The following is a 27991-nucleotide window of genomic DNA, read 5'->3' on the forward strand; positions in this document are numbered from 1 at the left end:
TTTTAAGATGGAAAAAAATAATTTAATCTCACTTTAAGCACATAGCACATTCTCCAGCTCTTGGAATCCATTGAGTCAGATACCATACTTTCCCCACTAAGTCTTTCAGTTCTTCAGTGGATTGGTTCACCTACAAAAAAGCTAAGAAAAGAAGATATGATGGTTAATGTTGAACTTTTTGCATTCCTATCCACTCTCTTGGTCTCTAGGTTGGCATAGTCATGCTCACCTGTAACTCAGTGCTATGGGGGACAGAGACAAGACTCCTGGGCTTGTTGGTTCCTAGCCTTCGTCTAGATTCAGTGAGAGACACTGTCTCAACAGGAATAAGGTGGACAGTGATACAGTATAACACCATGCCCTCCTCTGGCCTAAGGCACACATTCACAAACACATACATGTGCATGAAACACACACACATACCATACTGACATACATTAATATAAAGCACACACACACACACACACACACACACACACACACACACACACAAAAATGTACTTGTAGTATGATTCAGAAGTTGTGGTAGAGTATGACCAAATAACTTTATTAATGGAGCCATCTCTGCAGGCCCTACATTTAGTTTTTAATAATAATTTGGTCTAAACTGTATGTTTATTATAATCTGTTTGTTTTACTCAATAGTATTTCCACATAAGTATCCTTCCAAATGGACATTATGGTGTCTATATGAATAAATAATGTTTTGCTTGCATATGTATGTTTGTGTACTTGCCAGTGCCAGTGACTTCTCTTGGTTGCCAGCACTGCTTCCACAGCACTGGGTGATTTACCAGTTTTCTCAGGTGATTGCCTCAGTTAATGAGCTGATGGCTTAATCATTCATCATAGCTGCAGCTTGTGGTTAATAGAAATATACAGGATGGGGAAAGGTGCACAAAGAGGCTATGGAAGTCCCTATTGTAAAATGTTCTAACAAAGAGTATTATTGAGACTCCACTGTGTGTCCACTACCATGTTCCCTTTATGACTATAGACTCAAAACTTCCTTTATTTCTACAGTGAAAAAAAATTAACTTTGTGGTTTTTTTTATTTCCTGGCTTTTGTTCTCTTCATCAAAGAAATAATGTATCTCCTGTATCTATTACTTTTTCTTTAACATTATTTTCGCTAAACAATTTTTCTCCATTAAAGCTCTGCTTCCTTTTTAAATCATGTGTGCTATATCTTTTATATATTTTCATCAATGTCTCTTGTGTTTTGTGTTTCATTTAAGTGAGGGTTTGCTTTCAGATTGTTATATTTTTCTTGAGAAGAAGGAAAAAGATCTTTCTTACCATTCATTATCTGTTTACTTTTCCTTTCATACAAGGAATACAACCGCCATGTGATACATATGGAAACCTGCCACCCAGATGCTCCTTTGAGAAAAGACTTGTTACTCTAGCTGCTCAGAATATTGTAGGCAGACAGCCTTTAGAGTTAACTCCTTCAAAACTTGCCTCTGCTGCAGAGAGCTGCCGTGTGCTTCTTATTGCAACCCCCATTCAATAATGTTCAAAATGGGATTATGATGGTCTGATTCAGGATACTATAGGACAAATATGATGGGGGTCAGCCAAGGCTTGGTAGGACTTGTAAGGAAGTTCACCTCTGTCTGCCTTCTACAGGCATCAATACCTAGTTACAATACCCTGGATATCAAATTCCTGTCTCCCTGTTTGCCTCTAGAACATCTGACCTATAATATACCCTTTCCACAAGGCTACAGTTCCTGTCATCCAGTTCAAAGTCCAGAGTATCTGGGTAATGCTTGCTTTTTCTAGTATGGGAATGGTTCTGCTTGGTTAAGTGATCTATGAACTAAAAACAAGTTATCTACCCCAGTCACCATACCCTATAACAATGATGGCTTATAAAATGGTAACCATCATAAACATTCCTATTTGGAAAGGGGAAACAATGAGAGACACAAGAGAGTAAGAATTCCATATTCCCGCTAGGCAGACCTTGATTAGGTTCAGATTCTGCGTTCTAGGAGGACTTTTCTGGCCCATTGTCCACTGTCTGGGAGGCTCTTCAAGTCCTTTATTCTCTATGGCTGCCTCCACAGCAACTGTTGAGGAACATACCCTCCTTAGGGGCTTTCAAAGTTGGTGGGCTACTGGAAGATCAAAGTATTTAAGAATTGTTTACAACTGATGGCTCATTTAATGCCAGCTTGTTTTTTCCCTTGGCAATAAATTTCTCTCAAAATCATAGCTAATAATAATCAGTGAATTTAAAAGGAATTTGATATGGGCTGGAGAGATGGCTCAGTGGTTAAGAACTGACTGTTCTTCCAGAGGGTCCAAGTTCAATTCCCAGAACCCACATGGCAACTCACAACAGTCTGTAATTCCAGTTCCAAGAGACCCAACAACCATGGCAAAACATCAATGCACATAAAATAAAAATAAGTAAATTTTAAAAAAGTCACTTGACTTTTTTGGCTCTATAGTGCTACTTTCTACTCTCATCTACTTTTATCATACACTGAAGATTTTTAAAAGGGCCTTTCAGAGTTTTGCTACCAGAGTGCTTTTTCTTGAAACTCAGCTCTCAGCTCTCAAATGAGCAGCTGATGGGGAGCCTGTGTGTGTTTCTATCCCTCAACCTCTCACATTTCCTCTCCTTTCGTCTCTTCATTGTATAGTAGCTTACGTGAGGCAGCAGAGGATCCCCATTAGTGCTATGGTGACAAAAAAAACAAAAACGGCTGCTAGAGGTATGGAGCTCTTGAAGAAATCTGACAGATGATTTTTTAACTTGCTTATCCGAGACCTCTGGAGTCCTGTAGAAAGAGGATGTGCATTCATTGAGAAGTCAAGGCAATCAAACAGTTGCCTCAGATATTACGGTCTTGGAGTTGCCCAGAACACATGATACACACACACACACACACACACACACACACACACACACACACACACACTTTGTTGTGTTGCTTCAAGCTAAAAACATTATTTTATAAAGGTACTCTCACATGAATATAATTTTATTTTTTTTATTTTTTTTTTTATTTATTTTTTTTTTTTTTGGTTTTTCGAGACAGGGTTTCTCTGTGTAGCTTTGTGCCTTTCCTGGGACTCACTTGGTAGCCCAGGCTGGCCTCGAACTCACAGAGATCCGCCTGGCTCTGCCTCCCGAGTGCTGGGATTAAAGGCGTGCGCCACCACCGCCCGGCGAATATAATTTTATGCCATCAATCAAATGAGAAGAATTATGTTCACCTCAAATATCTGAAGGGCTACTTTGTGAAAATGAAGCATTATCTAAGACAATCTTAATGTGTTGTTACCTAGAGTATGTCTAAAAGTGTTAAAGGAGGCTGAGGTAAGTTAATGTCCCAGAAAGAGAAAGGAGAAAGCCACCAGCCCTGTAGAACAAGAAAGGGTAAAGACCATTGGGAAAAAGAACTTTTAGGAAAGCCCGCTGTTCTACATCAAGCTGGAGATGTTGAGTCTTCCTCTTAGAACATTTGGGGAAGGGGGATTTGATGTGACTCCAAGGAAAGAGTCTGGGGAAAACTAAACTGTCTAGTACATGAAGTTCAGAGGACACAACCATTTATAGAACTTGAACTTCAGAACAGATTAAATCAGCATGTATGTGTCTGGTGGAAATGGAGCTTTGAGGAGTTCCCACTCTGGATCAGTTGACTATCACTTTTTTACTACCTTTTTGAAACCTTCCCTTAGTCCAACCAGAATAACTTTAATTGCTCCCTTGTCCTCAGGGAACATTTGTCAAAACAGTATGAAAGCAATTTTTTTCCTGACCTGAGACTTGAGTCTTTTGTCTTTCGAAGTCAGGAGCATTCATCCTAATAGCAAATACACTCACTGCACCTGATTTCAATCCTGCTTTTTCTTTCACTTCAAAGGTAAGTAAAGCTGAAGGAGGAGTGGCTGTCTCTAACAAGAGACAAACCACAGGGCACAACAACGGTCCTATGCAGAACAGCTTCAGAAGCTTCATGGACACCTGCTTTGTCTGAAAAGTCAAAACCACAATTGTTCATTTATTGCAAAAAGCTTCCCGCCTGCCACACACAAAGGCAATTCATTGATTTATACCAGTGAATCCTGAACACAGTCTGTGAGTTTCCTGAGCAAAATGTACTCCCCCTTGCAAAACAATAAAACAACCCCCACAAAACTATGTTCTGTTGGGTGCCATGAAAATGTATTTTCTCACCTTTGAATCCTATATCTTATCCATCAGAGTAATCCTGTTAGCTTTATGAACTTCAAATGACCCCTCATCATCATCTCTGTTCTTGTTTCCCTTCAACCTTTTCTATAGTAAGCAAGCAGATCTTGTGAGCAGTAGTCAGATTGTCTGTGACCTCATGTCCTACTAAGCTTTCCCTTATCACTGTGATTCAGGTCCATGACTTCTTGAATAAGTTTGAGTTATTCTTACCTTGGAGCTGTTTCACTTGCTATCCCCTCATCAAAGAATTCTCCCCAACTCAGACATGTTCATGTCTTATTACCTCACATATGTAAAGTGCACAAATGCCATTTTTTCATTGTATATTTCCTTTATTAAAGTTGTCCTACTTTCAAACAAACCACCTGATCACTTTACCTGCTTGAGTTTTTGTTGTGGAATATTATTTTAAGATGTGTTATATTCGTTTATGCTGTGGAATATTTGTTTAATGATGCAAAGATGTGTTGCATTCTTTTATGCTGCATTTGTTTAACTCTGTGAAGTTGTGTTACTTTGCCTGCCTAAAACACCTGATTGGTCTAGTAAAGAGCTGAACAGCCAATAGCTAGACAGAAGAAAGGATAGGTGGGGCTGGCAGGCAGAGAGAGTAAAAAGGAGGAGACATCTGGAAAATCTGGAAAGAGAAGATCAAAGAGCAAGAAAAGGAAAAGTAGAGGAGGACATTAGGGGCCAGCCACCCAGCTATACAGCAAGCCATGGAGTAAGAAATAAAGAAAGCCCCAGTCTCTAGGCCCTAGGCCATGGGGAATAAACTGTGACCCCCTACCCCATCCATTGCAGCCCCAGTTGCAGACCAGTATGCAAGACTCCTGCAGGCAAGCCTGACCACCACCACCCATCAGACTCTGTAATCTATAAGCCCCACACCATCCCCCAAACCCACCCATCCCCCAAGACCACAGCTGCTCCCTGAGACACAGACTCCACCAGCTCCAATTGGACCAAGAGGTGAGTGACTGTTCTCTTAGCCAGTCACCCCAGCCTCTAGGCCCTAGGCCTAGGGGCACAACCCATGCCCATCTACCCTCACCCATTGCAGCCCTAGTTGCAGATCATCAGGGAAGACTACTGCAGGCAGGCCTACCCACCACCCCAGTGTACCCTGTAATCTACCAGCCCCACTTTGTCCCCCAAACCCACCCATCACCTGAGACCTCAGCTCCTCCCTGAGACACAGACTCCACCAGCTCTAATTGGACCAAGAGGTGAGTGACTGTTCTCCAAGCCGGTCACCCAAGTCTCTAGGCCCCAGTCCCCCAGGCACAACCCATGCCTCTCTACCCTCACCCATTGCAGCCCCAGTTGCAGACCAGCAGGCAAGACTCCTGTGGGCAGGCCTTTCCACCACCCCACAATGGACCCTGTAATCTACAAGTCCCACTCTGTCCCCTAAACCCACCCATCCCTCAAGATGCTACCAGCTGCATGAGAAATAAACACCACTAGTGCCTATTGGACTAAGAGTAGCTCCCTGAGATACAGACACCACTTGTACTGATTGGAGGAAGAAATAGGTAGATGCCAGTGCAAGAATACATTCAACAACATAAAGAGCAATATGGCACCACCAGAACCTAGTGGTTCTACTACAGTAAGATCTAAACATCCCAACATAGAAGAAGCAGAAGAAAATGACCTTAAAAATGACTTTTGTGGGGGGCTGGAGAGATGGCTCAGAGGTTAAGAGCACCGACTGCTCTTCCAGAGGTCCTGAGTTCAATTCCCAGCACCCACGTGGTGGCTCACAACCATCTGTAATGATATCTGGCGCCCTCTTCTGTATACATAATAAATAAATAAATCTTTAAAAAAATGACTTTGTGAAGATGATAGAGGCCTTTAAAGAAGAAATAGAAAATTTGCTTAAAGTAATTGAGGAAAAGACAAACAAAAAATTTGAGGAAATCAATAAATCCCTTAAAGAAAAACAAGAAACACAAGAAAAAACAATCAAACATGTGAAGAAAACTTTTCAAGACTTGAAAATTAAAATGGACACAATAAAGGAGACACAAATTGAGGGAAGGCTGGAAATAGAAAATCTGAGTAAATGAACAGGAAACACAGATGCAAGTATAACCAACAGAATGCAAGAGATGGAAAAGGGAATCTCTGGTGTTGAAGATACAATGGAAGAAATAGATTTGTCAGTCTGAGAAAACATTAAAACCAACAAATTCATAACACAAAACATCCAGGAAATCTGGGACACCATGAAAAGACCAAACCTAAGAATAATAGGGATAGAGGAAGAAGAATACCAACTCAAAGGCACAGAAAATATATTCAACAAAATCATGGAAGAAAACTTTCCCAACTTAAAGAAGGAAATGCCAATGAAGATACAAGAAGCTTACAGAACACCAAATAGACTAGATCCCCCTCCAAAAGTCCCCTTGCCACATAATAATCAAACCACTAAATATACAGAATAAAGAAAGAATATTAAGAGCTGCAAGGGAAAAGGCCAAGTGACTTATAAAAGCAGACCCCTTAGAATAACACCCAACTTCTCAATGGAGACTCTGAAAGACAGAAGATCCTGGACAAATGTTATGTAGACACTAAGAGATCACGGATGAAAGGCCATACTACTATACCCAGCAAAACTCTCAATCACCATAGATGGAATAAACAAGATATTCCATGACAAAACCAGATTTAAACAATACTTACCCACAAATCCAGTACTACAGAAAGCACTAGAAGAAAAAATCCAACCTAAGGAAGTTAGATGCACCCACAAAAACACAGGCATATATAATCCCACACCAACAAATCCAAAAGAAGGGAAACACACATACACCACCACCAAAAAATAAAAAGAATTAACAATCACTGGTCATTAAAATCCCTTAATATCAATGGACTCAATTTGCCTATAAAAAGATGCAGGCTAACAGAATGGATATGAAAACAGGATCCATCCTTCTGCTGCATACAGGAAACACACCTCAGAGTAAAGGCTGGGAACTTTCCAAACAAATAGACTTAATAAGCAAGCTGGTGTAGCTGTCCTAATATCTAACAAAATAGACTTCAAATTAATATTAATCAAAAGAGATTGAGAAGGATACTACATATTCATCACAGGAAAAAATCCATCTAGATGAAGTCTCAATTCTGAACATTTATGTTCTAAATACAAGGGCACCCAAATATGTAAAAGAAACAGAAATAAAGCAAAAATCCCACATCAAACCCCACACACTATTAGTGGGAGACTTCAATACCCTACTCTCACCATGGACAGGTCTGCCAGACAGAAACTTAACAGAGAAATAAGGGAAGTAACAGATGTTACAACTCAAATGGACTTAATAGACATCTACACAACATTCCACCAAAACACAAAAGAATATACCTCTTCTCAGGACCCCATGGAACCTTCTTTAAAATAGACCACATACTCAGTCACAAAGCAAATCTCAACAGATAAAAAAAATTGGAATAACCTCCTGTATTTTATTGGACCACCATGGCTTAAAGTTAGAATTCAACAATGTAAATTACAGAAAGCCTACAAACTCATGGAAACTGAAGACTGCTCAACTGAATCACCACTGGCTCAAGCAAGAAATAGAAAGAAATTAAAGACTTTCTAGAATTCAGTGAAAATGAAAGTACAACATACCCAAACTTATGGGACATTATGAAAGCAGTACAAGAGGAAAGTTCATAGCACTAAATGCCCACATAAAGAAGATGGAGAAATCTCACACTAGTGACTTAACAGCACACCTGAAAGCTCTAGAACAAAAAGAAGCAAACTCATCCAGGAGGAATAGATGCCAGGAAATAATCAAATTGAGGGCTGAAATCAATGAAATAGAAACAAAAAGAACAGTACAAAGAATCAGTGAAACAAAGAGTTAGTTCTTTGAGAAAATCAACAAGATAGACAAACCCTTATCCAAACTAACAAAAAAGCAGAGAGAGAATATCCAAATTAACAAAATCAGAATGAAAAGGAAGACATAACAACAGACAATAAGAAAATCCAGAGAATCATCAGGTCATACTTCAAAAACCTATACTCCACAAAATTGGAAAATCTGAAAGAAATGGACAATTTTCTGGATAGGTACCCCATACCAAAGTTAAATCAAGACCAGATAAACAATTAAAATAGATCTATACCTCCCATGGAAATAGAAACAGTCATTAAAAGTCACACAACCAAAAAAGCCCAGGGCCAGAAGGTTTCAGCACAGAATTCTATCAGAATTTCAAAGAAGAGCTAATACCAATACTCTTCAAATTGTTCCACACAGTAGAAACAGAAGGAACATCTCTAAACTTTTTCTATGAAGCTACAGTTACACTGATACCCAAACCACACAAAGATGCAACAAAGAAAGAGAATTACAGACCAATCTTCCTCATGAACATTGATGCAAAAATGATCAATAAAATACTGGCAAACAAAATCTAAAAACACATAAAAAAAATCATACACTATGATCAAGTAGGCTTTGTCCCAGAGATGCAGGAATGGTTCCACAAATGAAAATCTGTCAATGTGATCCATCATATAAACATATTAAAAGAAAAAAAAACCTACATGATCATCTCATTAGATGCTAAAAAGCCTTCAACAAAATCCCACAGTGTGGTGATATATTGTGTACCCTAATAATTTGCCTGAAGATCAGAGAACAGAACAAGCCACTAGATTAAACATAGAAGGCAGGCAGTGGTGGCACACATCTTTAATCCTAGCACTGTAGAATAATTGCTAAATGGTCTTATTAAATAAAAAACATGGAGCCAGATATAGGGGTGAAAACCTGAGAGATCAGGGAAATAGGGAAAGCCACAGTTAACCTCACCTCACCAATTCCACAGCTTCCAAAGATGAGCTACTTCCTGTCTACCCATGCCTATATGCCTTGCTATTCTGCCATCTGATTTGCTCTCTCTGTCCAACTACATCACTTCCTCTTCCTGCCCAGTTCTGTCACTTCTGTCTCTCTGTGCAGGCCTCAAGACCTCCATGGTTAATTAGTGTTGGAAGTTAAGGCCTGTGCCACCATGCCTGGCTCTTCACCATTCTGGGAACAGGAAGGCTGAGGCAGGGAGATGCTGTGAGCCACTGCCATGACAAGCAGATGTTAAGATACTGGTAAGCCACAAGCCACATGGCAACTTATAGATTAATAAAAATGGGTTGATTTAAGAAAAAGAACAGTTAGCAAGAAGCCTGCCACAGCCATACAGTTTATAAGTAATATGTCTCTGTGTGTTTACTTGGTTGGGTCTGAGCAGCTGCAGGACTGGCAGGTGAGAGAGATTTTTCCTGACCGTGGGCCAGGCAGGACCAGGAAAACTCTAGCTACAGTTCCCATTGTTGCCTTGAACTCACAGAGATCCAGACAGATCCCTGCCTGCCAAGTAATAGGATTAAAGGCATGTGCTACCATTGCCTGACTTCTATATAGTGGCTGCCTTTTTCCTCTGATCGTCAGGCAAGTTTTATTTTATTGGGAAACACAGTATATTGGGGACATAATACATCACCAAATACCACTCAGGAGGCAGAAATCCATCTGAGTTCAAAGCCACCCTGGACTACATGAAATTGACTCAGTCTAGGTGAGAAACAGAGCCAGACAGTTGTGGCACACACCTTTAATCCCAATACTTGGGAGTCATATGCCTTTAATCTCAGCACTAGGAAAGTTGAGACAAGAAATGATATGGGTGGGCAGAGAAAGGTATATAAAGAATGAGGAGACAGGAACTAAATTCTTTCAAGCTGAGGAAAGCTTTTCATCCTGAGGAGGCCTAGAGATAAGAGGTAGCTTGTTCCTTTATTTCTATAATCTTTCAACATTCACCCCAATATCAGGCTCCATTTTTTAAAAAATAAAAACACCATTTAGCAATTCGTGTTACACAACACACCTTCATAATAGAAGTCTTGGAGAGATCAGGAATACAAGGAACATACCTAAACATAATAAAGGCCATTTACAGCAAGCTGACAGTCAACATCAAATTAAATGGAGAGAAACTCAAAACGATTCCACTAAAATCAGGAACAAGATAAGGCTGTCAACTCTCTCCATATCTATTCAATATAGTACTCTGTGGGAGCCCGTTCTCGGGTTCCTTGTGGCTTTACCCAGCAGGTCCGCATAGAGGATGATTAGGACCACGGGCCTGAGTGCAGGTGTCTGAGATGGTCTGCACTTGGCTGTGCTGGGGGAGGAGGTCTTTTGCTCCACCCCTTGGCATCTCTATAAAAACCCTGGGGCAGAGACAGTCGGGCCCGTTGGAAAAGGTTCCAGGCCCTCTCGAGGCTATCCTTTATTTTCTATCTGTTTATCTCCACAAGATTCTCTGCAATAAATCCTTCTATCTAATATTTCCTGCTGCTCGCACTCAAGAAAACTCTGGGGAACTGTGGGGGTGGTGGGTAAACACCCCACAGAATGGTGCCATGAACAGGGACTAAAGAAAAAAGAAAAAAGGGACTAAAGAAAAAAAAGGGGGGGGGACTAAAAGAGGGGACTAAAGACAAAGTAATAGGGACTAAAGACAAAGGAAAAAATTTTTATTACAGAGTTTTTGGTAAAAGTGTGGGTCAGCCCTGCCAGTGGAAAGGCATGCCAGTATTATGGAATATATATATTTTTGAGAGGCGGGGATTTTATCCGCGAGAGAAAAGGAAAGCGGACTGGAAGGATGTCCAATGCTGCAGCGAAATTCTCTTCTGTCAAAATTTTCTATCTTCTATCCCTTTCTTAATTTCTATCTGTGAAAAATAAGTATAAGGTGTAGTGTAGTAATATAGTGTAGGAAAAACTTAGAAGTGTAAGATTGTGTAGAAAAAAATAAGGCAACTAGACAGAAAAACTCTTCAATTTTCTAACTTTGGGGGCTATGAATGCAAACTGGGGGAAAAAATCTTTCTTTGGGCTTTTCGGGTAGTAAAAAAGCTCTTCTTTGAGCTTATGGGGAAGAAAAAGTTTCCTATGGAAGCTTTTGTCCTGGGGACAGCTGAAATGCTAAGTCCAAGCAGCAGGAGAAAGTGTTTTCTCCCTGAGGCAAAAAATGGAGGTGTAAAAAGCCAAAAAGTTTAAAGTTGGGAAGTTTTGGGAAAAGTTGGTCTTTCTCTCTTGGGGAAAAAAAAATCTTTCTCTTAAAAGCTTTTCTTAGAAAATTTTGGGGGAAAATCTCTAAAAAGCTTTAATCTTTCTCAAAAGCTCTCAAAAACTAAAGCCTTTCAGAAAACTCACTCTCAGAAGGAAAAAAATTAGAATCACCTGAAGATATTAGTATGGGGACCACCTGTGATTAGTTCTAAGGGAAAACAACATACCTCTTAAGACAGCAAAACCTCTCTAAGTTCTCTTTCAAGCTTTAAAAATCCTTCCTGCAATACAGGAGGCAGGGATGGAGTTCCTAAAAACCTCTTCTAAGCTCTGTCTCTTCAAGCTAGTAAAAGACAGTGGGTCAAAGTCCCCTGAAGGAAACACTTGGGACAGTGTGGGTAAAGAGCTATAGAGAGCCCAAAAGGGCAGGAAACTTTACTGGGAAAAGCAAAAAAGCCAAGCTTTTCAGTTACATCTGAGCTGAGGCATCAAGGGTTTTGTTTCTGAGTGAGTCTTTGAAAAGGTGCTTCTAATCTTCCTAACGCAAAGATCCCCTGAAGCATTGTATCCTTGCTTCTGACCAAAAACCCAGAGGTGACTGGCCAGCGTCTCTGAGTTGGAATGCATTTCGGGGATACTAGGGTTCCTGCAGTGGTAAAGTTCCTGGAGCACAGAGCTGAGGCAGGAAGGTGCAGGACCTAGGGGAAAACTGCTAATAAACAAACAAAACTAAAGCTGGTGGGAACAGCACAGTTGCCCACTTTCCTACAAGTCCCGGGTTGATAGGTCCACAGCTGCAAAAAGAAATCTGAGAAAAGCTTTCCTATCAGAGAAAGGACCTTTCTGGGAAAACAGTAAAGTTGAACTGTGTCTGAAGCAGTTGTGCTGCTGAGTCAGAATGCTGTCTGGGGAAAGAGCCCAGCCAGGGCAGAACAGAACTATCCAGGAGTAAAGCTTTTTTTTCTGTCAGAGAAAGCACCTCTTTGAGAAAAGCTTTGTTTCAACTGACTCCTGGTGAGATGAGGGAGTGTAACCCTAAGGGGTGATTGCCTCTGGCATAAGCTCTGTCCTTGAGCACCCAGACAAGCAAATGCAACCCACTGGGGGACTGGGCCAGGTGAAGGCCTGATGAGGCAAAGCACCTGTCCTAATGGGAGTTTAGAAATGGCAAAAACCTCCCTTGTTAGATTTTCAGTCTGTACGCAAACCACACAGACCCCGAAAACAGAAACAGACTAAAGCCCCTACCTTCAGAAGCAAAAAAGCTGTCACTGTGGCATTGGGAAACTGTTTCTGGGGTAGAGGGGATAAATTGAGACCAAACTGGGAACTGTCTGGGAAAAAGACTCTGAAGAAACAGAGAAGGGACATAATCCTCCCCAGAAAATATATGACCTGAAAAAGCTGCTAGAATTTGAGGCAGATTTGGGGGGAGAAAAAAAAGCCCCTATCTCCAAAAGCAGCTAGCAGAGGTACAGAGCTGCAGATAGATATCTGAAGCTCTGCATCTGGGCGGAGGGGAAGGAACAAGCAAAATGAGAATAAAATCAGTGGGAGAAAATCTCTGAAAGAGCTTTGGAAAAGCTGTTGTAAATGATCTTGTTTTTCACTGACTGGCTAAGGCAAACACAAGCCCCGAGGAAAGTTGCTATGAGAAATTGCCCACCTCAATGCGCGCTAACGAGGCAGGTTCAGTTCTGATTTGGGGGCCAGTGTCAAATGAAGGAGAGACACCTGTTGAAGCCAGTTGAGGAGAGAATAGAAATCTCCCAATGTGCAACAGCTGAAAATGTAAAATGCTTGTTCAAATCTCCCATTGCAAAAGCAAAAAACTTTGTTCAAACTTCCCAGGCACAACTTTGTAAGCAAGTCTGGTAAAAGAGAATCAGTTGACTCTTGGACCCAAAAAGAACTATGGGAAATGACTGATATAAGGGAAACGATATAAAGGACTGATATAAGGGACTGATATTATTATGGACTGATATAAGGGAAATGCATTCTGGGAAAGGTAGTTTTTCCGCTAAAGAATACATTCATGGTAAACTTAAAATACAGCTTTTAAAAGAGTAAGGAGGAAAATAGTCTAAGAGTTTAAGTGTCCGTTCCAATGAAAAATTGAAAGGATACGGAACTAGGTGCTTTGCCGTTTGGGGCTCCCTTGGTAAAATGCCTTATTTACCCTAATAGCTGTGCAAAGTTTTACGGTAGTTGGATGACAAAAAGCTACCTTTAAGAGCAAACAAGCCACTTTAAAATCCTTAAGAAAGCAAGAGAAAGCAGTTTATACACTGAACTTTGTCTTAGATATGAAGAAACTTATGTTGAAATTAGAAGTTCTTTGCCTTTTGAACAAACTGCCTGCAATGAATGAGTAATTCCTTTGCAAATCTAATTAAGGGGATAAGAAACAGGCATTCAAAAAAAGAAATGACTGCTTTATAGATGGGAAACAAACTTCAGAAAAATCTGTCTTGCTTCACCTGAAAGTTCCTTATAAGAAATCAATGCTAAATATCACAGCTGCTAATATCAGGAGTTAAAGCTAATGAAGTGAAAATACTAAATCCTGAAAATGTTTTTTCTCAAAGTAAGCTAATGAAGGATATGTTTCATGAAAGAACATCTATGTTCTTGACTCCTTTGAATAGTAACAGTTTTGGTGAAAATATTGGAACTAACAACAATCAAGTCAAAATGTTTCAACAAATTCAAGATGCTATTCACAAAAAGAAAGCTGCCTTGCTTTGTGGGCCATATTAGAGCTCACTCCAATCTTCCTGGTCCTTTAGTTGAGGGTAATGCAATGACTGAGCATTATCCCAAGTGTAAATAGCTCAACAGTCACATGCTCTTCATCAAAATAGCAAAAGTTTAAGAAAGCAATTCAATCTTGCCAAAGAAGCAGCTCGTCAAATAGTTAAACGATGTGGGGTATGTCCAAAATATTTTCCTATCCCTTACTTAGGGGTAAACCCTTGAGGTCTTCTTCCCAATCATCTATGGCAAATGGATGTTACTCATATTGCAGAATTTGGCAAATTAAGATATGTACATGTGACCATTGACACTTATTCAGGATTTTTAATGGCTAGTGCACAACCTGGGGAAGCTACAGAATATGTAATTATGCACTGCTTGAAGTGTTTTTTCATATATGGGTTTACCAAAAATTATTAAAACTGATAATGGTTCTGGATATAGTAGTAAGGCATTTCAACAATTTTGTACCCAATGGGAAATCATACATAAAACAGGTATTCCTTATAATCCTGAGGGACAAGGTATTGTGGAAAGGGCTCATAGCAGTCTTAAAATACAACTTCAAAAAATAAATATAAAAAAGGAAGAAATTTACCCTCAATTGCCACATAATGCATTAAATCATGCTCTTTTTGTTCTGAACTTTTTGAATATGGATGTCTATGAAAAGTCTGCTGCAGATAGATTTTGGCACAGTGGCACCCAAGCGACTTTTGCTCAAGTGAAATGGAAAGATCCCTGCTCGGGATTATGGAAGGGTCCCGATCCTGTGTTAATATGGGGTCGAGGACATGTTTGTGTTTTTTCACAAGAGGAGAATGAAACTCGGTGGTTACTGGAGCTTCTGGTAAGGAGCGTGGAACTAAGGAAGGGTCAGCTCCAATGACATTTCCTATAAAGGAACCAGAATGAAAGTGGCTTGATTAGTATTTCTGAGGTTTTGTCACTGATGAATGCAAACAATGAGGAAATAGAGTTCGGAGCTGTGCCGCTTTTGGTTTTACTAGCTTCTTTAGAAAAGTACTTTATATCACCTAATAGCTGTGCAGTATTTGGCGAAGAGCTTTACAGCAGCTAAATATGGTAATTTCACCTGCAGCATGAAGTGAAGTTTTTCGGTAGAACAAACCAAAAGTACTGCTGTAATAGTAACGTTTGTCTGAATTGAAGCACTTAGGGGAACTATTATAAATTTGGGTGAAGGGACAGTCTCTAGTTAAAAACTGTCTACTGCTGACAGTGCATCTCTGCCGGTCCAGAACGGCTGAGAGAACTGGCAACTTTGGAGTGTGGTGTCATCCTGGGAAGGTTACAGTCCCCTAGCAACAACTATCACAATTCTATAACAACAACATTCACTAAATCCCAGTGCTTTATAACAAAGCTGACTGCTGTGGGATGTTCTGTATGGCAAATGTGTTGCTAATTAGTCAATAAATAAAACACTGATTGGCCGTTGGCTAGGCAGGAAGTGTAGGCGGGACAAGGAGGAGAATAAAGCTGGGAAGTGGAAGGCTGAGTCAGGGAGACACTGCCAGCTGCCACCATGACAAGTCGTATGTGAAGATCCCGGTAAGCCACGAGTCATGTGGCAAGGTATAGATTTATAGAAATGGATTAATTTAAGATATAAGAACAGTTAGCAAGAAGCCTGCCACGGCCATACAGTTTGTAAGCAATATAAGACTCTGTGTTTATTTGGTTGGGTCTGAGTGGCTGTGGGATTGGCGGGTGAGAGAGATTTGTCCTGACTGTGGGCCAGGCAGGAAAACTCCAGCTACAAATGGCATCCAACGTGGTGGCAAGAGTTTCCACCTAAACACTGAGGAAAAAGATTCTAAAACGGAGCTAAAAACAGTTCCTAATTGTCTCTCTCAAATGAGCGGCAGCTGCAGGTTTAAGCTACTTGTGGGTTCCTAGCGTACGTCTTATGGCGGGAATGAGGCCTCTGCAAGTGGCACATTAAGCTGTGTGGTGGATTTAGCATTTGCTAGTACTAAACAAAAAAAAGAGGTTTCTGGGATACACGCTGCTTGGATAAAAGCATAGACCCACGATAGCTCCCAGAGCTGGTGGTAAACATACTGTACCACGCCATGTTGAGAAGCTGAGGTGGGCAGATCCAGCAGCCACAGCTGCTGCAGTTTAAAGCAATAGATTCACAATAAGACAGATTCAGATGTAATAATTTATAATGTGTGCAAAAATGTACATAGGCTTGAAAGAGAGATAAAAAGGAATATATACAGTTATATAAAGAAATAGTTTTTAAAAGTAAAGTCTTTAAAGAGACAGTAAAGGTAGTATAAAAAATAAGCCACGTAAAGATGAGTATTACACAGAGAATCTGGATTGTGTTGTCTTTGGGATTCTTAACTGCAGAGAGATATTTGATTGTAAAGGAAGCTGAGTTAAACCAGTACGTATATTTTAAAGATACCTTGACTTCAAAATTTGGATATAAGGATATGTTACTTTGGAAAAGAGTCTCTGCTTTTGTTCCCACAGAAAGCCAAAGGCTATGGATTTGTTCCAGATTAAGATATATCAGGTTTGTCCAGCCAAGACCCCCTAAAAGGTCTCCGATGACACCATGGTCCAGATGATCCAACATCCAGAACCGTTTGAAGGCAACTGGCTCAGACGATATACCCTCATGGACTATTCCATAATTCTAAAATTTTCTTTGTATCCCCATAAGATACAGTGCCCCCCTCCAGCAGGAAGTAGTAAGAGAAGCTACGCCCAAATTCCCAAATTATATGTAATTTTACTTTGTTAAGGTTAAAATCTTCCTTTTGAAAAAAAAAAGGGAAAGTGCTGTGGGATGTTCTGTATGGCAAATGTGTTGCTAATTAGTCAATAAATAAAATACTGATTGGCCATTGCCTAGGCAGGAAGTGTAGGTGGGACAAAGAGGAGAATAAAGCTGGGAAGTGGAAGGCTGAGTCAGGGAGACACTGCCAGCCGCCACCATGACAAGCCGTATGTGAAGATCCCGGTAAGCCACGAGCCATGTGGCAAGGTATAGATTTATAGAAATGGATTAATTTAAGATATAAGAACAGTTAGCAAGAAGCCTGCCACGGCCATACAGTTTGTAAGCAATATAAGTCTCTGTGTTTATTTGGTTGGGTCTGAGTGGCTGTGGGACTGGCGGGTGAGAGAGATTTGTCCTGACTGTGGGCCAGGCAGGAAAACTCAAGCTACAGCTGACTATAAACTCTAAACTTTAGAAATGATGTACATACTTCCTGTCTAGTTAAGAGAATCTTTCTAATAGAGATAGTGATAATAATTAAGAGTAAGAAATAGAAAAAGATGAAAATAAGATATGTGAGTTTATAGAAATTCTCTTGTTAGATCTCTGTGTTAAGAAATCTTTAGGTGTTTGCTAAGTTAAATATATTCTAATGGTAGCCCTGTATAAGTTTGTAAAATAGATCTATAGAGTTCCTTTAAGAATATAAGCTTGCAAGAAATATCTAAGGTAGTCTTAAGACATGTAGTAATAAGCTTGTAAGAAGTAAAGATACTAGTTGTAAATGTAAGTTTAAATAAGAAATAAGATAAGTCGAAAAACCAAAAAAAAAAAAAAAAAGCCGGGCGGTGGTGGCGCACGCCTTTAATCCCAGCACTCGGGAGGCAGAGCCAGGCAGATCTCTGTGAGTTCGAGGCCAGCCTGGGCTACCAAGTGAGTCCCAGGAAAGGCGCAAAGCTACACAAAGAAACCCTGTCTTGAAAAACCAAAAAAAAAAAAAAAAAGAAATAAGATAAGAAGTATATAAGAAGTAATAAGAAATATATTTGCTAAAGTAGTTCTATAGTTCCCTTAAAGAGTATAAATAAGTAGATGTTAATGTTATATGTGAATTTGTAAAAGTGTAAATGTTAAATGTGAATCTATTCCTAATGTATATGGTGAAAGAACCCAAGACACAGAAGGTAGTGTCCTAGTAGACTGCAAAGTAGGCAGTCTTGCTGTGGGATGGTCTGTATGTCAAGTGTGTTGCTGATTGGTCAGTAAATAAATCACTGATTGGTCATTGGCTAGGCAGGAAGTATAGGCGGGACAAGGAGAAGAATTCTGGGAAGTGGAAGGCTGAGAAGGAGACACTGCCAGCCGCCACCATGACAAGCCGCATGGGAAGATCCCGGTAAGCCACGAGCCATGTGGCAAGGTATAGATTAATGGAAATGGATTAATTTAAGATATAAGAACAGCTAGCAAGAAGCCTGCCATGGCCATACAGTTTGTAACTAATATAAGTCTCTGTGTTTATTTGATTGGGTCTGAGTGGTTGTGGGACTGGCGGGTGAGAGAGATTTGCCCTGACCGTGGGCCAGGCAGGAAAACTCTAGCTACATATGGCGCCCAACGTGTTGGCAAGAGTTTCCACCTAAAACCTGAGTAAAAAGATTCTAAAACGGAGCTGAAAACAGTTCCTAGTTGCCTCTTTCAAGTTAGTGGCAGCCTGCGTGTTTGAGCTACTGCTGGCGGGTTCCTAGCGTGCGTGCTTGACCTGCCGCCGTATGGCAGGAATGAGGCCTCTGCCAGTGGCACATTAAGCTGTGTGGTGGATTTAGCCTTTGCTAGTACAAAACAAAAACAAAAACAAAAAAAACAACAAAAAAAAAGGTTTCTGGGCTACACGCTGCTTTGATAGAAGCATAGACCCACTATTTCTGAGAGTTGATGGCTCCCAGAGCTGGCGGAAAACGTACTACCGCCATGTTGGGAAGCTGAAGTGGGCGGAGCCAGCAGCCATAGTGCCAGCGCCATTTCAGGCTTAGAAGGCTGCAGTTTAAAGCAATAGGCTCAAGCTAATATAAAAAAAATAAGCCACGTAAAGATGGCTACCACACAGAGAATCTGGATTATGTTCTCTTTGATATTTGTAATTAAAGAAAAACATTTGATTACAAAAGCTGTTGAGTTATGCCAAAATGTGTATTTTAAAGGTACCTTGACTTCAAAATTTGGATGTAAGGATATGTTGCTTTGGAAAGGAGGCTCTGATTTTGTTTCCACAGAAAGCCAGAGGCTATGGATTTGTTCAAGATTAAGATACATCAGGTTTGACCAGCCAAGACCCCCTGAAAGGTCTCCGATAACACCATGGCCCTGATGATCCAACATCCAGAATGGTTTCAAGGCAACTGGCTCAGACAACATACCCTCATGGACTATTCCATAATTCTAAAATTTTCTTTGTATCCCCATAAGATACAGCGCCCCCCTCCAGCAGGAAGTAGTAAGAGAAACTACGCCCAAATTCCCAAATATACCAAGCTGACTTTGGAGATATGTAAAGGTTAAAACCTTCCTTTTTAAGAAAAGAAAAGGGGAAGTGCTGTGGGATGGTCTGTATGTCAAGTGTGTTGCTGATTGGTCAGTAAATAAATCACTGATTGGTCATTGGCTAGGCAGGAAGTATAGGCGGGACAAGGAGAAGAATTCTGGGAAGTGGAAGGCTGAGAAGGAGACACTGCCAGCCGCCACCATGACAAGCTGCATGGGAAGATCCCGGTAAGCCACGAGCCATGTGGCAAGGTATAGATTAATGGAAATGGATTAATTTAAGATATAAGAACAGCTAGCAAGAAGCCTGCCATGGCCATACAGTTTGTAACTAATATAAGTCTCTGTGTTTATTTGATTGGGTCTGAGTGGCTGTGGGACTGGCGGGTGAGAGAGATTTGCCCTGACCGTGGGCCAGGCAGGAAAACTCTAGCTACACAGTCTGAATGGTTTCAAAAACCAGAAGCCGCTAAGAAGCTAAGAATGGTGGAAGCCAGAACCAGCACAACGCATCCGCAGCTGAGATCCGTGGAAAGTCGATGCAGCACAGAAAAACCTGAGCTAACATCAAAAACGGTGCGGTTTAGAATACTACTGTACCTAAAAAGGTCTCTGGCTTGAGGAAAAAAGTTGCAGAGATGCTTGTTTGAACTAAAATTGTTAACTGCAAAACGTTTTGGTTGTAAAACGTCTCTTCATATTTTGAAGTGAAAGCCTGATACCAGAATTTATTTCTTGTTTGAACTTTTTGAACTTAAAATGAGATAAAACTACAAAAAGATTTTGGATTTCTTCATATTTGGAAGGCTCGTACCAGAATTTATCATTTGAATTTTGGGACTTAAGAAATTAAATGAACAATAGAGATTTCATTGCAATGGGACAATTTTGAGTTTACTTATAGTAATGACCGAGGAACTGTTTTCTGGAATTGGGTTAAAAATGGAACTGTTTAAATGAAGAAATTTATTATTTCTACCTAGAATCAAGATGCAGTTTTGTGTATGCATATATGCTTTATTAACTGGTGATTCATGAATTGTTTTGTGGAACTGTTTATGTAAAAATGGAATTACTTATGGAACTGGTTTTGTGTTACAAATGAAACTGTTTAAACAGAAGTTTGGGTTTTATAACTAGGCTTGAGATTTTGCTTAAAAATTATAAAAGGGAGAATTAATATTGCTTAGTCTATTTAATTTCAAAAATTGTTTGAGTGGATTAATGTCATGTTTTGTTAGTAAGAAATGCAAATGGGGTATATTAAGAGACTACTTTTAAAGTGTAAAGAGTTTTATTAAGAAACTGCTTTTGGAGGTTTTGCTAAGTTTTCAAAGTTAGATTGAGAAGATTGCTTTTCAATATGGGTTTGTAGGAATTGTATGAGTTTGGGTTCCTCTAACTAGGTTTGAGATTTTGTTTTAAATTATAAAGAAAAGGAGGAGTTATGAGTGGAATTAAGGTTGAATTATGTTTGCAGAAATTATGTTTAACCTATTGATATTAATGCACCCTGGTTTTGTAGAGTTAAGGAAATATTTAAGTTTGATGTGAATACATCCAAGTTTTCCCTGTGTTCTGTTAGCAAGAAAATTCAAATGATTGAGTTAAAGTTGTAAGACGGAGAAAATTGTTAACTATATATAGCACCATATATGCTAATTCAAATGGTTCTGTTAAGAGTTTGTTTTGAGTTGTAAGATTGAGAGAATTGTGACTATGTATAGCAATATTTATGTTAACCTGTTAATGGTAATGATGAAGCTAAGGGATTCTTTAAGTTTGTAGTCGCCTTAAGAGTTTTTGGTTTAGAAAGGGCTTGAGGCAACTAAGACTGCTGTAGTCACCTTGGACCTAATTCAAAAGAGAAATGCCATCTTTATCATTCTCTACTCCCATATTGGGAGGTGTAACAGCTATGGAGATTGCTGTAAGCCATTAATAGTTATTTTTTTATATATTAAGAAAGGGGACCTGTGGGAGCCCATTCTCGGGTTCCTTGTGGCTTTACCCAGCAGGTCCGCATAGAGGATGATTAGGGCCACGGGCCTGAGTGCAGGTGTCTGAGATGGTCTGCACTTCGCTGTACTGGGGGAGGAGGTCTTTTGCTCCACCCCTTGGCGTCTCTATAAAAACCCTGGGGCAGAGACAGTCTGGCCCCTTGGAAAAGGTTCCAGGCCCTCTTGAGGCTATCCTTTATTTTCTATCTGTTTATCTCCACAATAAATCCTTCTATGTAATATTTCCTGCTGCTCGCACTCAAGAAAACTCTGGGGAACTGTGGGGGTGGTGGGTAAATGCCCCACAGTACTCAAAGTTCTAGCTAGAGCAATAAAACAATAAAAGGAGATCAAGAGAATACAAATTGGAAAAGAAGAAATCAAACTTTTGCTATTTGCAGATAATATTATAGTATACAAAAATGACCCCAAAAATTCTACCAGGGAACTCCTACAACTGATAAGCACCTTCAGTAATATGGTGGGATACAAGATTAAATAAAAAAAAACAGTAGCCCTCCTATATACAAATGATAAATGGGTTGAGAAAGCAGAGAAACATCACCCTTTACAATAGCCACAAATAATATAATACACCTTGGGGTAACTCTAACTAAGTAAGTGAAAGACCTGTATGACAAGAACTTTAAGTCCTTGAAGAAAGAAATTGAAGAAGATATCAGAAAATGGAAAGATCTCCCATGCTCATGAATAGGTAGAACTAACGTAATAAAAATGGCAATCTCACCAAAAGTAGTCTACAGATTCAATACAATCCCCATCAAAATCCCAAAATTCTTCACAGACCTGGAAAGAACAATACTCAAATTCATATGGAAAAACAAAAAACCCAGGATAGCTAAAACAATCCTGTACAATAAGCAACCTCTGGAGGCATCACCATCTCTGACTTCAAGCACTACTATAGCGCTATAGTAATAAAAACAGCTTGGTATTGATGTAAAAACAAACATGTGGACAAATGGAATGGAATTAAAGACCCTGATTTTAATCCACACACCTATGAACACTTGATTTTTGACAAAGAAGCCAAAACTGCACAATGGAAAAAAGAAAGCATGTTCAACAAATGGCACTGGTGTAATAGGATGTCAACATGTAGAAGAATGAAATAGGTCTATATCTATCACTATGCACAAAACTCAAGTCCAAGTGTATCAAAAACCTCAACATAAATCCAGCTACACTGAACCTGATAGAAGAGAAAGTAGGAAGCAGCCTTGAACACATTGGAACAAGAAACTACTTCCTAAATATAACACCAGTAGCACAGACACTGAAAGCAACAATTAATCAGTGGGACATCCTGAAACTGAGAAGCTTCTGTAAGGCAAAGGACACACAGTAAATAAGATAAAACAACAGCCTACAGAATAGGAAAAGATCTTCACCAACCCCACATCTGACAGAGGGCTGATCTCCAAAATATATAAAAAACTCTAGAAACTAGACAGCAAAATACCAAACAATCCAATTAAAAAGTGGGCTACAGAGCTAAACAGAGAATTCTCAACAGAGGAATCCCAAATGACTGAAAGACATTTAAGGAATTGCTCAACATCCTTAGTCATCAGGGAAATGCAAATCAAAACAACACTGAGATACCATCTTATACCTGTCAGAATGGCTAAGATAAAAAACACCAAAGACAGCTTCAAACTGGGGGAGGGATGGAGTGGGAGAGCAGTGAACAAGATATCTTGATAGAGGGAGACATTATGGGTTTAGGGAGAAACCGGGTGCTAGGGAAATTCCCAGGAATCCACAAAGAGATACTAACAAAGAGGGTGCCTGAGATGGCATACCCTGGTAATCAGATTGATGACTACCCTGACTGTCATCATAGAGTCTTCATCTAGTAACTGATGGAAGCAGATGCAGAGATCCATAGCCAAGAAACAGGCCAAGCTCCAGGGGTCCAGTTGAAGAGAGGGAAGAGGGATAATATGAGCTTAGCGGGGTCAAGATCATGATGGGGAAATCTACAGAGACAACTGAACCAAACTCATATGAACTCATGAACTTCAGACCAACAGCTGTGGAACCTGCATGGGATTGGACTAGGCTCTCTGCATATTAGAGACAGTTATGCAGCTTGGTCTGTTTGAGGGGCAACTGGCAGTGGGATCAGGATCTATCCCTGGTGTATGAGCTGGCTTTCTGGACTCCATTACCTATGGTGGGATGCCTTGCTCAGCCTTGATACAGGGAGGATGGTTTTGGTCCTGCTTCAACTGAATGTATCAGGCTTTGCTGACTCCCATGGGAGCCCCTACCATTTTGGAGGAGGGTATGGGGAGTGGGTAATAGGGGGAAGGTTGGGGAGAACAGGAGGAGGGATGAGAGGGGGATCTGCAGTTGGTATGTAAAATGAATAAAAAATTTCTTAAATAAATAAAAAAGAAGTAAAAAAAAGGTATACAGAATAGAGAAAATAAAAGCCCAGAGCCAAAAGTAGATGATCTAATTTGAATTAAGAAAAGTTGGCTAGAAACAAGCCAAGCTAAGGCTGAGCATTCATCAGAAAGAATAAGCCTCCATGTGATCATTAGAGAGGTGGTTGGTGGGTCCCCCACAGAGAAAAGTGTTGTAGAATATTTTAAGGTGTGTAACTTTCATTTATGTTGCATTTATTTAACTCTGTGAAGCTGTGTTGCTGTGCCTGTCTAAAACACCTGATGGTCTAATAAATAGCTGCATGGCCATTAGCGAGACAGGAGAGAGAAATAGGTGGGGCTGGCAGGCAGAGAAAATATGTAGAAGGAGAAATCTGGGAATGGGGAGGAAAGAGTGAGAGAACAAGGAGAGGAGGATGCCAGAAGCCAGCCACCCAGCTATACAACCAGCCATGGTGGAGTAAGAAGGAAAGAAAAGGTATACAGGAATAGATAAAAGTAAAATCCCAGAGGCAAAAGGTGGATTGGCTAATTTAAGAAAAGTTGACTAGAAACAAGCCAAGCTAAGGCCGAGCATTTATAATTAAGAATAAGCCTTTTTGTGTGATTTATTTGGGAGCTGGGTCACAAGCCTCCCCAAAAGAGCCTAAAGAGTAGACAAAAAACAAACAACAGTAAAGAGTAAAAAAGAACAACCAACTACAAATTTTCTTCATCAACTTTATCAGATCTACTTAATCTAATTCACCATTTATTTTATTCTGTGTCTTTCTAAACTATGGCATAAACTCCATGAGTACAGAGGCTTTTTCCCTCTGTTTTGTTACTAAACATTACCTATAACATATTCAGGTGTTTAATATTTTTTATTTCAATCTATTTATTATTGCATGTGTTGTGTAAGTTTGGGAACATATGTGCCATAATGTGCTCATAAGGCCAACTTTTGGGAGTGAGCCAGTTCTCTCCTTGTACTTTGGGATCCAGGGATTAAATTCAGGTTGTTAGGCTTCTGAGGTAAGTGGTTTTATTTGTAGATCCCCAGCCCAATAAATATTTTTGAGTGAATGAATGGCGTTTCTCATGAATGAGGAATAGTTATAAATGATCATGAATGATTTAATAATCATTCACTTTTTACTTTTCATTTCTATATCCAACAGACAAAAGGCTGAAAAATCTCAATCCTACCTTTCCCAACTAGTCAGCCTTGCTCTAGAAAACCTATATTGGCCCTGGAAGGCAGCATTCCTGGCAAGAAAAGCCTTGATGAGGTTCAGATGACCTAACAGCTAATCTCACTCAAGATGTGAGGAAGAGTAGCTTCTCATTAACTCAGTAAGAAGTCAGTCATTGGTAGAACTGGAAACTGTGCTGTTGTTTATGCAAATCTCACTCTTCATTTGCATGTTGTAACCATGTTGCAATCCTTTTTTTGCTATACAGCCAGGCTGTTCAAGTCATTTTTGAGTAAGCTGGGAGAAACCCATTTTTCATTCCCACTTCCCAGTGTTGCAACATTAGATCTATTCAATAAAAGGCTTTCCCAGAATGCAGTTGTCTTGGCTACTCATTGCTGGGGATGTCTTTCTGTATGCTGTGAATGTGTTGCTTTGATTGATTGATAAATAAAACGCTGATTGGCCAGTAGCCAGGCAGGAAATATAGTATAAGCAGGATAAGCAGAGAGGAGAATTCTAGGAGGAGGAAGGTTGAGTCAGGAGACACTGCCAGCCACCACCACCATGAGAAGTAAGATGTAAAGTACCCGTAAGCCACAAGCCACATGGCAACTTATAGATTAATAGAAATGGGTTAATTTAAGATATAAGAGCTATATTACAAGAAGCCTGCCCCAGCCATACAGTTTATAAGTAATATAAGTCTCTCTGTGTTTACTTGGGCCCTAGCAGGACTGGAGAAAACTCCAGCTACAACTCATTATTTTTTATTCTGAGTGAAGTGAAATGAGCTAGTAGCAGTGGAGTATAGAAAAGGTTTTGAGAGCAACAGCACAGATGGTGGCAGTGGCAGCAGAGTAGTGACAGACGTTTAGAGAAGGCAGAGAATGATAGATGAATGACTACAAGTCCTAGTCATTGGAAAAGTTCCTGGGTGCTACCAAACCTTAAAGGCTGAGAAGCTGGACATCCTAAGGCTGGGACTTGTAACATTAACTGCTTCTGACTGTTGACTGCTATTGTCATCAGCTGCTGTTTAAAACTGAGAACTTATACTAGTTGCCAAGTTATGTAGAGCAGTAAAGCCTGAACACCTACAGCTGTAAGTTTCTGGTTTCTAAGGCCAGGGGCCATAAATTTCTAGTTCTCTTGACTTGGCAATATATTCCTTTGATGCGGGTACCTAGCCAATAGGACTTTGACACTCAAGTGCTGAAAACTACTAGCACTATAAAACTTTTTCCTCACATACCCGCAATTTCCACCCAAGTAGAACAAAAGGACCCCAGTCACCTCATTGGTAACAATATTTTGGACTTTCTTAAGATATTTATAACTGGTACATTTATTTACAGTTTTGATGGGGCTTAAAGAGAGGTAGGTCAGTTGTGAAGCCACTTACCTGAAAATTAACTAAGCACAAAGGTAGAAAATGAAGCAGTGGGCTTGAACTGTGGTATTCAGAGGCTAAACACCTTCAGAAGAAGCTAAACAGTCATCCTCTTAAGACTCTGGAATTCCAGCTAGAATCCCACCACTCTATGATATCATTAACCATTTTGACATTCATGTAGGCTCTAGTTGGTAGTTAAATGCACAGACACCTTTTCCCCACCTATACATGCACATGTGTGTTGATACTTAAAAGAATTCTCACAGTAACTATACTCTTAGGTGTGAAAAAGTCCAAAATATTTTTTACTACATGGTATTTGCTAGACATTATAATAATGCACATAACAAACTTTAATGAATGAAGACTGTGTTTCATATTATTTAGGAAAATCATTTAATATTTCAGGATTAAGGATTAATAGCTGGGAAATACAGGAGACTTGGGAAAGGAAAGTGACTTTACCCTCATTTAGTTATGATTTACATCTCTTACTAGCTGATATCCAGGAATTTTTATATAACTGACCAGATCACCTTCAAAAATTATTGTAATCTCTTTTCTGAGATATATCACCAAGTTATTAAGTTGGTTAATAAACTATGCCTTAAGTCCAATCTCCTTGTGAGCTGAGTAAATAACAACTGTTGATTAATGATATTTATGTCAACTAGCACTCTTTTCACCAGCTGCTGATCTATATAATGTACCTTAAAAGATTTCCTCTTTGAGGATATAATTCTTTGGAAAAGAAAAATAAATACACCAGCTGCTGTGGATATTGCTCTGTATAAATAAAATGCTGATTGGCCAGTAGCCAGGTAGGAAGTATAGGTGGGACAAAGAGAGAGGAGAATTCTGGGAACAGGAAGGCTGAGTCAGGAGATGCCAGCTGCTGCAATGAGTATCAACATGTTAAGATACTGGTAAGCCACGAGCCATGTGGCAAGGTATAGATTAATAGATATGGGTTAATTTAAGATATAAGAACTAGATAGCAAGAAGCCTGAGCCACATGGCCATACAGTTTATAAGTAATGTAAGTCTCTGTGTTTACTTGGTTGGGTCTGAGCAGCTGCGGGACTGTCCGGTGAGAGAGATTTGTCCTGACTGTGGACCAGGCAGGACTGGAGAAAACTTCAGCTACAAATGGTGCCCAACAGCTCGAGTTTCTACCTTAAAGCTGAGAATATTTAATAAACAGTTCTAAACGGAGCCCAAACCAGGTTCCTGCTTCGTGTCTCATAAGAGTGGCTAGATGCCGCAACATGCGGGTTTGAGCTACTATGGCGGGTTCCTGGCATGTGCGCTTGACCTACAGTATGGCGGGAATGAGGCATCTGCAAGCAGCACATTATGCTGCCTGGTGGATTTAGCCTTTGCTAGTACCCCCCCCCCCCAAAAAAAAAAAAAAACAACAACAACAAAAAGAGGTTTCTGGGCTACACGCTGCTTTGATAGAAGCATAGACCCACACTGTTTCTGAGAGTTGATGGCTCCCAGAGCTGGCAGTAAATGTACCACTGCAATGTTGGGAAGCTGACAGGGTGGAGCTAGCAGCCACAGAGCCGTTTCAGTCTTAGAATGCTGCA

General features: G+C 40.0%; 1 protein-coding gene across 1 annotated transcript; it reads right to left on the reverse strand.

The window, feature by feature from the left end:
- Window positions 1-26523, reverse strand: Smim9 (small integral membrane protein 9). The gene is made up of 4 exons (XM_059251322.1): window positions 26409-26523; window positions 3784-3997; window positions 2666-2795; window positions 1-141 (listed from the first exon to the last, which is right to left on the reverse strand). Exons 2-4 carry the CDS (start codon window positions 3980-3982, stop codon window positions 114-116), a joined length of 357 nt encoding a protein of 118 aa, XP_059107305.1. The 5' UTR covers window positions 3983-3997; window positions 26409-26523; the 3' UTR covers window positions 1-113.
- Between the last annotated feature and the right edge of the window lie 1468 nt (window positions 26524-27991).

This window comes from Peromyscus eremicus, chromosome X, assembly GCF_949786415.1.
Source record: "Peromyscus eremicus chromosome X, PerEre_H2_v1, whole genome shotgun sequence".
NCBI lineage: Eukaryota > Metazoa > Chordata > Mammalia > Rodentia > Cricetidae > Peromyscus > Peromyscus eremicus.

Excerpts from the sequence above, each read along its gene's own strand:
- Smim9 (XM_059251322.1), bottom strand. The coding sequence starts at position 3,982 with ATGAAGCTTCTGAAGCTGTTCTGCATAGGACCGTTGTTGTGCCCTGTG. Across the intron at positions 2,796-3,783 it reads ACAAAAGACTCAAGTCTCAG|GACTCCAGAGGTCTCGGATA; the intron begins GTCAGGAAAAAA and ends CTCTTTCTACAG. Across the intron at positions 142-2,665 it reads GGGATCCTCTGCTGCCTCAC|CTTTTTTGTAGGTGAACCAA; the intron begins GTAAGCTACTAT and ends TTCTTTTCTTAG.